This window comes from Hippopotamus amphibius, chromosome 6 (genome assembly GCF_030028045.1).
Source record: "Hippopotamus amphibius kiboko isolate mHipAmp2 chromosome 6, mHipAmp2.hap2, whole genome shotgun sequence".
Classification (NCBI taxonomy): Eukaryota; Metazoa; Chordata; class Mammalia; order Artiodactyla; family Hippopotamidae; genus Hippopotamus; species Hippopotamus amphibius.
Genome location: NC_080191.1, coordinates 15948709 through 15961205, shown reverse-complemented (window position 1 = coordinate 15961205; position 12497 = coordinate 15948709). Strand labels below are relative to the sequence as shown.

General features: G+C 32.9%; 1 protein-coding gene across 2 annotated transcripts in view; it reads right to left on the bottom strand.

Moving 5' to 3' along the window:
• The window catches only part of ASCC3 (activating signal cointegrator 1 complex subunit 3), a 330464-nt gene that overhangs the window by 78653 nt on the left and 239314 nt on the right, over positions 1-12497 (bottom strand). For both annotated transcript variants that reach the window (XM_057737877.1, XM_057737879.1), the window contains 4 exons: positions 6347-6484; positions 6138-6258; positions 5066-5198; positions 1474-1599 (listed from right to left, as the gene is read on the bottom strand). In XM_057737877.1, coding sequence (XP_057593860.1) covers positions 1474-1599; positions 5066-5198; positions 6138-6258; positions 6347-6484 — 518 coding nt within the window. The remainder of the gene's footprint in view (positions 1-1473; positions 1600-5065; positions 5199-6137; positions 6259-6346; positions 6485-12497) is intronic.

Here is a 12497-nt window from a genome sequence, read left to right as displayed (position 1 = left end):
TTGTTAAAAAGCATCGCAACTGGTCTCCCTGCTGTAAGTGTCTCCCCATTCTAGCTCATTCCCTACCATAGTGCTGGAAGTACTGAAACAAAGCCAGCATTTATTAGAAGAAAATGAAAACACTAACTTGAAAAGATATATGTACCCCCATGTTCACTGCAGCACTGTTTACAATAGCCAGAATACGGAAACAACCCAAGTCTCCATCAATGGATGAATGGATAAAGAAATTGTGGTATAGACAAAGAACGGAATATTATTCAGCCATAAAAAATGTAATCATGCCATTTGCAACAACATGGATGGGCTGCTAGGATATTATGCTAAGTGGAATAAGTCAGACAGGGAAAGACAAATAGCATATGATTTCTCTTATGTGTGGAATCTAAAAACAAAACAAAACAAAACAAAACAAAACAAAACAAAACAACCAAAGAATAGATTGGTGGTTGCCAGAGCTGGGGGGTAGGGGTGGGAGAAATTGGTGAAGGGGGTCAAAAAGGTAAAAGGAAAACAACAACAACAAAAACCTAATTTGGGTATGCTGAACTGTATTTAAAAACTTCCCACCACAGCCAATAGGGTCTGATGCAAACTCCTTAGCATGGCGTACAGGTCCTTCACTCTCTGGTGCTTGGTCCACTTTCTAGTCAAGACAGTCTTCTTGCCTCTATATTCTAAGCTTTACATCTAACTTTTGGCGTTCTCTAGAGACCCTCTCAAGCTCTGAGGGCCTCTGCCCATCTAATATTCTTGAGCCTTCCACTTTCTCTACTTCTGTTCCAGATTCAGGTTCTGGTTGAAGTATCACTTCATCTGTGAAGCTTTCATTCTCATAGGCTTAAATACAGTCTATTAGAGCACATGATTTATATTGTAATCATTTATGTCTTTTTCCACATTAAAAGATTGGCCTTTGAAGATAAGGGATGATATACACTCATCTCCATGCTTCAATGCCTAGTATAATATCTGATAAACAGGTGCTGAATGAAGACACAATCTATCCTGCCTGTAGTAAAAGATACTCCATCACAACTCCCCCAATTTTATTTCACCTTGCAGGGTTCTTATTAACCTTCAAAAATGCCTCACAAATTCTTCCCCCTACAACTTCACAGGCCTCATTCTTCTCTGAATTCCAACTGCACCCAAGTCAGTCACTATCATGCAACTTAATTGAGCACATTTCTTAATGTCTTCAGGTGTCTTGTCTCCCTAATTACAGAGAGAACTCCTCTAGTACATTCTAAGTTAATGAAAATGAGCTAATAAAATGCACACAATTATCTTCTAACATATCACAATATATTGTGATCATATCAGAGACATTATCTAATTCTCTAGGCAAATTCATACACCTAGGATGTCCAATGTCTTGGAGTTTTCGTTATGTACCTGAATTTAGAGATAATTACTTTCAAACATATTTTCTTTTAGTACAAAAAAGATAAAGAGTTGCCCTGCACTCACCTGGGGTTCATGATAAGACGTCGGAAAAAGTAAGTCCAGGTGATATAATCCATTGCATCTTGCTTAGATGTTATTGTACCACCAGCAATCTCTGCATTTAAATGGTCAGAGAGCACTCCTAATAAGCTAGAGTGAACAAGACATGGGAAACACACATGAACATTAAATGAAAAACACTTTATCTCACACAGTCAAGACTCAGATTTGATGTTCCAGGATACAGAACAAACATGTTTTGTGTAATCTGTATATTTTGTATATAATTTTGGAGAAATAAATTGCTAGGTGGAAATAAACACAGGCTGACAGGAAGGGAGCTAGTAACTTTCAGGAGAAGATGAGAGCTAAGGTAAGAGCAGACAAGAGATGATACATCTTGGAGAGCAGAGATGAGTTTACTAATAGGGCACTGGAGTAAGTATGGAATAACACTGAGGCAGATGAAAGGAGGGTTGATAAGAAAGGGGGGAAGTTACAACAGAGCAAGGATATTCCCTTCATTCATTCAGTGAATACACAATTCAGTCATTTAAGACATAAATGTACTAGGTGTTGTGAAATATATAGAGATGATCAGATGTGTGGAATGACTGGCATAACAAAATGTTCATTTCAGTTTCTTATGTAAAATACAAAAAAGGGAAGTGATGTACAACAAAAGAAAAGGCCACATAAATTATGATACATGGGACAATAAGGAGGTATTAAAAACAGTTTTTGCAAAGGATGTTTTTAAAGATGTGAGAAAATAGCCATAATAAATCAAACAAAACAAAAAAGTTGCTGTATTACTCTCCAGTCACCAGTGGCAGAGTATAAATTTGTATAGCTAATTTGGAGGGCAATTTGGCAATATCTATTTGAACAATCACTGTGACCAAGCAATTTCACTTTTTCATTATCACCTGATAGGGAAACATTTACAGGTTAGGATAGGGAAGCAAAATACTTCACTGCAGCAATATATGTAAGAGTTAAAAACTGGAAACTCTCTAAACGCCCATTAACAGAGAAGTAAATATATAACTTCTGTATATGTACTCTGTAGAAATAAAATATTAATAGTAGTCATATCAAGGCACACATTTAAATTTTTAATTAATTTTTTTACCAAAGTACACATAGAAAAAATTATATAAATTATACATGAATAACTCAAGTAATATTCACAGTATGAATATGTCTGCATAACTAACACCAAGATCAAGCATTACCAGTGCTCCAGAAGTCTTCCTTTTGTGCTTTTTAGTCACTCCTCTTGCTCAAAAGGATATTTTGACTTTTATTTCTTTTCTTTACCTTAATGCAGTGGCTTGAGTCTCTAGTACAATGCTTACTGGAAGTGGTGAAAACAACATCCCTGTATCATTTCCTATCTCAAAGGGAAAGCTTTCAATATTGAACCATTGATCATGGTGTTTGCAGTAGATTTTTAGTAGATACTCTTTATCAGATTAAGAACATTGCCTTATATTCCTGTTGGCTAAGAGTATTTATTATGAATGGGTATGGAATTTCATCACTTTTTTTTATATCTATGAGATAATTATATTTTTTTCTCACTTTTTCCTGCTAATATGGTGAATTATACTCATTTATTTTCCAGTAATATCATCTTTGCACTTATATTTAATTAGTTGTGATATGTTATCTTTTATACATTGCTAGGTTTGATTTACTAATGTTTTATTTGGGATTTCTACATCTATATTGATGAAAGACACAGCTCTGTTACAGTCCTTTCTTGTAAATTTATCAGGTTTTGGTATGAAGGTTATTCTAGTTTCATAAAATAAGTTGGCAAATAGTTCTATCTTTTCTACTATTATAAGAAGAGTTCATGTTCAATTTCATGAGTTCAATTTCTTCCTTAAATGTTATAAAGAATTCACTAGTGAAACATCTGGGTCAGAAAATTTCTTTGTGGGAAGATTTTAAATTTCAGATATAATTGCTTTGATAGATAGTCTCATTTGACAGATGAGACTATTTAAATTTTCTATTTCTTTTTGTGTCAGTTTTAGTAAGTTTTTTTTAAAAAAGAATTTTACCATTTGCTCTACAATTTAAAATTTGCATAAATTTTTCATAATATATTACCTTTCAAATTTCTTTTGTATCCTTCGATTCCTGATACCGTGTTGTTCTTTCTCTCTTTTTTCTTGACCAAACTTAAAGGTTTATCAATATTATTCTTCTTTTCAAATAACCAACTTTTGGCTTTGTTTTTTTTTTTTCTAATGCATGTTTGGTTTCAATTCACTAATTCTTTCTCTTATGTTTCTATCTTCTTTCTTTGAGTTCAATTTGCTAATTTTCGAATACTTGAGGTGAATATTCAGATAATTCATCTTTCACTCTTTCTTTTAAACTATATATATTTATGGTTATAAATTTTCTCTTAGCAGAGTGTTAGCTATCTCCCACAATATTAAATGTTTTTATATTTTCCAAATTAAAAACAAGTGAACATTAGTAGAACTTCTAACACAGTAAAAAACTCAATACCTAACTATTTATAGTATAAATTAGAAATAAGTTTTATCCTTTGCAGTTAGCACATGGTAAAGGCGATTCAGTATCTTCAAAAGGTAGCAAGAGATAAATGTTAAGAATGAAAAATGTATAAATCTGAGAGAGAAAAGATTATTTTCAACTGAGAAAATGAGGGAAGACTTTGTCAAAGGGGTGGTAGTAACTAGACCCACAAAGAAGTATGTGATAATTCTGAAACAGGTCACCACCCTACATTACTCATTACCAATTCCTTTATTTTGGATAATTATTTATAGACTATACTACAAAAACATACACCAAACTGATACTTTGTTAAATGCTCACTACGTGATAGACATGTTTCTGAGCGTGATGCATTTGATCATACAAGTCCCTGCAAGATGGCCAGTACTGCTATTAGTCCCATATTACAGACAGGTGCACTGAGGCACTGAGGAATTAAATAACTTGCTTAAGATCAAGCAAGTGAGTGGTGGAGAGCTCAGATATGTTCTCGCTCAAGAGTCAGTGTGACTTGTGTTATTTTAAAGTATGCTGTTTAATTTTCAAATAGTTGATGATTTTCTAGATATCTCTCTATAAATTATTTATAGTTTGCTTTGGTAAGGGTACATACCATATGTGATTTCATTTTTTAAAGGTATAGTGGTTTGTTTTATTGCCTAGAATAGGTTTTATCTTGAAAACTGTTCCATGGGTACCTGAAAGATTGTGTATTCTGCTGCTTCTGCTTGGAGTGTTCCCAAAAGGCCAATTTGTGGGTATTTTCTGTGTCATTACTAATTTATCTACTAGTTCTGTCAATTAATAAAAGTAAAGAGTATTGCAATCTCCAAAAAAAAAGTGAATGTGACTGAACAATGTGTTTTACTGCTTCTTTTAAACAGCTCTGTTTTTTTCTTTTTAGTGAAAATTATAATTTAATGTTGTCTTATTGTGATAAATATATTGTTTCACTTCAAATAATTCTTTTGAACTAGAAGTTTCACCGATTTTTAGCTAATAAAATGTAGGCACAAAAAATATCAACCTGCTATGACATAATCCTTTTAAATTAATTTACAGCAAAATTTACCTTGATTCTACTGGGAAAGGTTCATAAAGAAATTTTTTGTAAAAGTCTTTCTTTATGTCATGAACCAGAATTACAGCTTTGCCTTGGTCATCAAACTGAGGCCTCCCAGCACGCCCCATCATCTGGAGCACATCTATAAAAAAGAGAACAAGAGGTATTCTGCAATGTGGCACGTAGCACAAGAGATATTGATAGATTATGGCATGTTTCTATGACATAATGAAATAACAAAGGAAGCAGAGTATTTTAAGACCAGGGATGCTATCTTTGATGCCTACTACTGAGTTCTTCATTAATTAAATAATCAATTTACTATGATAGAAAATTGAGTCCCCGTAGGTCTTACAGTGTGTAATAAGAAAGATCAAAGGTTTCTTTAGTTAAATGTTTTAAAATGCTATTTAAGAGTTATAACTATTATAATAAAACAAGAAAAACATATAGGAAAACCTATTCAGCAGAGTCATTTGATTATTTTTCCCCATGAATAATGGGTTCATTTAGGCCTTGTCCTCCTCCCACCCACTGTATAAAATTTTTCTTTTATACTGCAGGATTCTCTGAAGTAAGTAGTGATTGAGAAATGATATAGGTTTTATATACATTCACTGGGTTGAAATACACATTTGGTATATTTCCCTGTTCAAAATTCACTGAAAATGCCTTTATCAAGTTTTAAAATATGTTAATAGATTGTTCATGTACAAATTATAACAAAGGGTGCTTTGGTTCTAGAAGTCCTATAGAAATATCATGTCTAGTGAAGGAGATTTAAAATTAAACATAATATTTAATTATAATTTATTGTCACTAATAGCTACTAATCAGTACTTTTATCTATTTATGAATTTAAAACCATTACATGTGCTTCTGACATTCATTAATAAATTGGATAAGTAAAAGTAAATAAAACGGCTCAATACTTTGAGTAATACTTTTAAAGGAAACAAAATGTTCATCATTTACAATTTCTCATCATATGTGACCAATTCTCTAAAACTGGATTCATGCAAATTCAAATTATTAAGGCTAAAATAGAAGCTTAATGTAGTTTTAATTTTAAAAATATTACCTGTAATAGGAAAATCCACATATCGTCTTGTTTTTCCATCATAATATTCTGTTCCCTTAATAATTACTAAATGAGCTGGAAAGTTTACACCCCAGGCTAATGTACTTGTGGCAATAAGAACCTAAAAAATAAAAGATAATATCTTGTATCTAACTAAAACACAACTTTTAAGTTACTTTTAAATATCTGTTCATGGGAAAAAAAAATACCTGAACTTTACAATTTACAAATAGTTCCTCTACTGTTTTGCGGTCCCTCTCATGTAGTCCAGCATGATGCATTCCTATTCCAAAAGCAAGTGTCAGCTTCAGGTTGGAGTCTCTTACTGTTCCAATGATATTCTCCATCTGCAAATAAAAACACAATTACAAGCTGTAAGTGCATTAGCTTTACAACTGTCGTAAGACTCTATTTGATTAGTAGAGTCAAAAAATATAGGTCCCATCTGCAGTTATCATTAAAGTTAAATTAATTGAAAAGAATATCTACTTAGTGAGAATGTATATTCTAAATTAATTAAAATTTAAAGGTTATCCATCTTATTTTTATGCATCAAGGAAAAAATTCTGTACTCATTACCCTTTAATGAGTAACAACTATTAGAGGGAATGTAACATTGCCTAAAATGTTTCAGTGTCTCTGTTCCTCTTGTTATAGAAAAGACTTTTATTTTTTGGCTCAGTGATAAAAATTTACAAAGTATGGACAAAAAATTTAATGCAAAAAAAATCAGTCACAATCCTACCAAAGAGTAATCATCCAAATTTAGGCTTTCTCACAGAACTTAGTAACACAGAGATAAGTCACATACCCTCTCTGAGCCTCAGTTTCCACATGTAAAAAAATCAAACTGGTATATATTTTTGCTGACTTCTCATTTCTTTAATCAATAGTTCAGTTAAATACTTTTCATAGCTCTTTATGTAGTAAGTGTATAAACCCCTTGCCCATCACATGCTATAAACTTTCATTCAGTTTTATATGTACTTCATTTTATTTAACTTTTTTACTTTATGGACTTAAAATTTAAAATTGGTCCCTTATATTTTGTTGCTTAGAAAACTTTTACTCATCTTGAGATCAAATACATATTCACTTACTATTCCTTTAACTTCTGTTATAGTTTTTTTTACATTTAGATAATCAACTTGTAATTTATTTTGTAAAAGAAAAGTACAGTAGAAATCTAATTTATTTTTCCTAAATAATCAATTATTCTAGCAATAGGAGTTAAGTAATTCCGTACCTTATTTATTTTAAATGCTAATATTCAGAATTCTTTTACATTCCAGTTTCTGCATTTTAAAACAGATTGCATTTCCAGCCTCAGTTTAGCTCACTGAATTTTATATGTGTAAACAGTTTCTGAAATTCATATTTTATAAATACTCTCAGAATATTCTCTCACTTTCCATTCTACATGGAAAGTACTTAACGCAACACAGATTTTATGGCAACAAGCAATAAATCTTATTTTCTTACAAAATTTACTTCTTGTAAAGAACTAAACAGAAAACCTAATCTCTGTCTGCTTAATGATAGACCTCTACTTGTCCCTAAAGAAGAGGATGACACTAGGTGCACCTGGACATGTTTTGGGGCAACTCTCTGAGAGAGGAAATGCAAAGATCAAGTGGTCTGAGAATACATGAGCATTTAGAAGAAGGACATATATTAGTTACGTCTACAACGTCACGACCACATCAGTAAACAACAGTGGAGTAGGAACCTGGAAGTTGGTACATGTACAACTATATATAACTGAAGACTGAGACAGAAGTTGGAAAACTGACATTATTTTCGGACATAATTTCCTTTTTGCCTTCTACTATTAATCACCTCGAATATACACAAGTATACCTGCAATACATTTATGCGCTTGGCTGTGCCTAAACCAATAAATAGCTCACAAAATCTCCATCTCAAGAAACTTCAGGTGGCTGCTGCCACTTGGTAAAAATGCGTAAGACAAACATATTCATACAATGAAGCTTTCCAACTGTTTTCATTCTTACTAATTTTATTTTCACTGGTTGGAAAAGTTTTCTAAGTTTTTTTATGTGGGAAAAAGTTGTTTTGCACCAATAATCCAAAAAAAAAAAAAAAAAGAACTAAAGAAAGATGAAGTTGGCTTTATAATAATTTTAATGACAAAAAGCACTGCATAGACTAGGTAATATTTCAAGAACACACACATCAGAAATGAATAGAATGCAATGTATAAACAATTCATCCTGTTTCTTAGTCACAGTACAGTCACCTGATATTCCTGCATTACTTTCTTTATAAGCTGTTTAGCAAGAATATGGCAATGTGCTAACATAAATGCTGACTACAAATGTACGCTATAAAGAAAGGTGCTGTCCTGTCTCGTAAATTATGTTAGCCATTCTCAAGTGACAGCCTATCATCCTTTTTTTGTTCAATAGTTCACTGCATAAAATATCTTCACACTATCAAGAATAATTCATTACTCTTGCTCTGACAATTAGTTTTGGGATTTTTCAGTTTCACAACTTAAATAGCAGTGTATATTTATAACTTGTATAATTTGCAGTGTTCCATGGAAATGCCAATCACATACAAAAAATAACATACCATTTACCATAGAAAAGCTGAAGAATCCTATGGCAGGAGGTTTGCAAAGGAAGTGATATCTTGTCCTTTCATATCAGGGAAGCCTAGCTGTTTCTCATTCCCTGCCCCCACTTTCACATAAATCAACGCATTAAAAAGAACTATTTGCCTATCTGAACTGGTAAAGACCTAAAATCCTCATGAGGACAATCACAAAAAACAACTTCATTTATTACATGGTTCCTGTGGATGAATTCTGAGTTATCTGTACATCATAAAGACACAAAATTTATAGTAATGTTACTCAATCATTAAGCATAAAATACTACTGGGACAGCCTGTTTAAATTTGAAAATATAATTTTTGATTAGATTATATGCATCTTTATGCCTATACTTAAGTTTCATCTTGATCAAAACAACATAATACAAGCAAAATTTTTCAGGAATTTAGGATAATGAAGCTTAAAACATGATAATAGATATTATTTGTTGAGTACTTATTTTGTGTCAGGCATCGTGCTTATCACTCTGCAAAGATTATCACATTTAATCCTTTACATAAAGTATTATAGCTCTAAGGTGATACCCAATTCATTTATACAACTCGCTATACTTCAAATTAAAAGACTCCGTGATCTTGAGTACTGTTACAGTAGTCATTATAACTAGCCATTCTCAATTCTGGTTCATGAGAGAATTGAGCCTCACAAAAATATCTGAATTATCATCTTCTTAATTTTTGCAAGGATAGTCAGTACCGTTCTAGATGGTTAGGAGAGAAGTTCATTTATTACATTCATTGGATGTCCTAGGACATTAAGGCTTAATTCTCATTAAGAAAGGCTGCTACAGAATTTTAAAAAGAATAATCATGGTTAGTAAAACACCCTGATAGAGGAAGTTTTAATTCCACAGTCATTTCTGTTCCAGTAACGGTTGCTGTAATGTATAGGTATCTTTCCAATAAACAGTCTTTGAAATATGTCTGACTATATGTTAGTTAAACCAAACACTTTTTTTCAACATTATAATATAAAAGAAAAACAGATCTCTGCTCCTCTAAGTAGTGAGCTATTTTTAGGGTAGTAGGAGAGGAGGCACATATGTAAACTGTTGAACCAATTACTTTAACTTAATAGAAATTTTTTTATATTTTAAATTTATTATACTCAAAAAGCTTTTGTAGAGAGATAGGATTCCATTTAAGTAGATACATTACTCTGTGCCTGAAATACATTCCAGTCAGAATATAATTCAGTGAGTTGATGACAATGCTGGCTCCAAAAGAAAGGAGGAGACCAGATTGGACAAGAATGAGCTAACAGATTGTGCAGCCCAGTTCTGTCCCTTTGAGTGTGATATATTGTTTCAAGATGCTAAAAGCCCATACTTTTCTCAAAGCATATCTGTTGTGCTGGTTTTCCCATTTTCACAGAATCCTCATTATCAGAACTCTGTACTCTTTTCAAAGCACGTCAGACTCAGACCATATGCCACTGAATAATGCTTATCAATTGTATAAAATACTCAATAAAAGATGAACCATACAGAAGAATAATGAAAGTTACAAAGACTTTCTTTCTTAAAAAAAAAATTAAATTATCACATCTGGTACAGATGTTAAATGAAGTTAAAACATTTCCTCATAAATACTATTATTCTTAAAATACATTTTTTATGATAAACCCTACAGACTGAAGGGGAAAAACTAAAATGAAAGAAACACTTTAGAACATTCTTTTGATCTACCAATAGGAAAAAAATAAAAAAATAAAATTAATTACAGGTAGTAAGTTTCCAAACTTTACCAATATACCTCAGAACATATTCTCTTGCTGCCCACTCTGAAACCCAAACCTCAAAGTAATTTACCATACTGTTAATATATAAATACATTAATAAGTGATGAAATATACAATTACATGAAAAGTAAATATATAAATGAAATCTAAACAATAACATGTAAATCTTTGCTATGTCTGCTAAATAAACACAGTACTATTTTCAATGTTTACTTTTAGTTTAGCCTGATTGTTAACAATAGCAATATCAAAACTGGGCTATAGGGCTTCCTAGGTGGCGCAGTGGTTGAGAATCTGCCTGCCAATGCAGGGGACACGGATTCGATCCCTGCCCCAGGAAGATCCCACATGCTGCGGAGCAACTAAGCCCGTTCACCACAACTATAGAGCCTGTGCTTTAGAGCCCGTGAGCCAGAACTACTGAGCCCATGTACTGCAACTACTGAAGCCCACGCGTCTAGAGCCCATGCTCCGCAGCAAGAGAAGCCACGGCAACGAGGAGCCTGCGCACCACAATGAAGAGTAGCCCCCGCTCACCGCAACCAAAAAGAAGCCCGTGCACAGCAAAAAAGTCCCAACACAGCCAATAAAATAAATAAATTTATAAAAAAAAAAAAAAAAACTGGGCTATAAGGTGAGATATTAAAATTTTTTCCATATAAATGTTTCCAACTTAATTCGCTATGCTATTGGTAGGAAATCCCAGTATAAGTGCTTCATATTAACCTCTGAATATACATTTTATGCTTATTCCAATTTCTGGTGAGTTCAAATTCCAAAACATTCTTGGAGAGCATTTTCCTACATCTCTGCTTTTAAAATGCAGATAAAGCTGATAAAAGAGACATTATAGAATTAATTTTCTAAAATAGCCTAATTTTAAATGAACAAATACTATATTAATATGAATTACATTTGTGAAGGACCGCAAGCAAAAGATTATAAATATATGATCAAATTTTACCACAGAGCTTTCAGCAGAAAGAATCTTTTTATTTATTTATTTATTTATTTATTTATTTATTTATTTATTTATTTTTGAGGTACACCAAGTTCAATCATCTGTATTTATACACATATTCCCGTATTCCCTCCCTCCCTCGACTCCCCCTCCACCCTCCCCGTCCCAGTCCTCTAAGGCATCATCCATCCTCGAGTTGAACTCCCTGTGTTATACAGCAACTTCCCACTGGCTATCTATTTTACAGTTGGTAATATATATATGCCTGTGCTACTCTCTCCCTTCGTCTCAGCTTCCCCTTCACCCCCCGCCCCCCCAAACCTCGAGTTCTCCAGTCCATTCTCTGCATCTGCGTCCTTGTTCTTGTCTTGTCACTGAGTTCATCAGTACCATTTTTAGATTTCGTATATATGGGTTAGCATACAATATTTGTCTTTCTCTTTCTGACTTACTTCACTCTGTATGACAGACTCCAGGTCTATCCACCTCATTACATACAGCTCCATCTCATTCCTTTTTATAGCTGAGTAATATTCCATTGTATATATATGCCACATCTTCTTTATCCATTCATTTGTTGATGGGCATTTCGGTTGCTTCCATGTCCTGGCTATTGTAAACAGTGCTGCAATAAACATTATGGTACATGTTTCTTTTCGGATTATGGTTTTCTTTGGGTATATGCCCAGTAGTGGGATTACTGGATCATATGGTAGTTCTAGTTTTAGTTTTTTAAGGAACCTCCAAACTGTTTTCCATAGTGGCTGTACAAACTTACATTCCCACCAACAGTGCAGGAGAGTTCCCTTGATAATGTCTGTTTTGACACTTAATATTCTTAGCCTAATAGTTTTCTTCACTGGGTAGTTGTGAAGACGTCTGAAGCTTGATCAAAATAGAAAGCACGTGGGATGGGACTTTTGTATCATGAGCTACATCTATTTTAGCTCGATAAAACAGATCCTTCAAGTTGAAAATGTGGTTACCCTACATTAAACTTAGTACTTAATTTCTGATT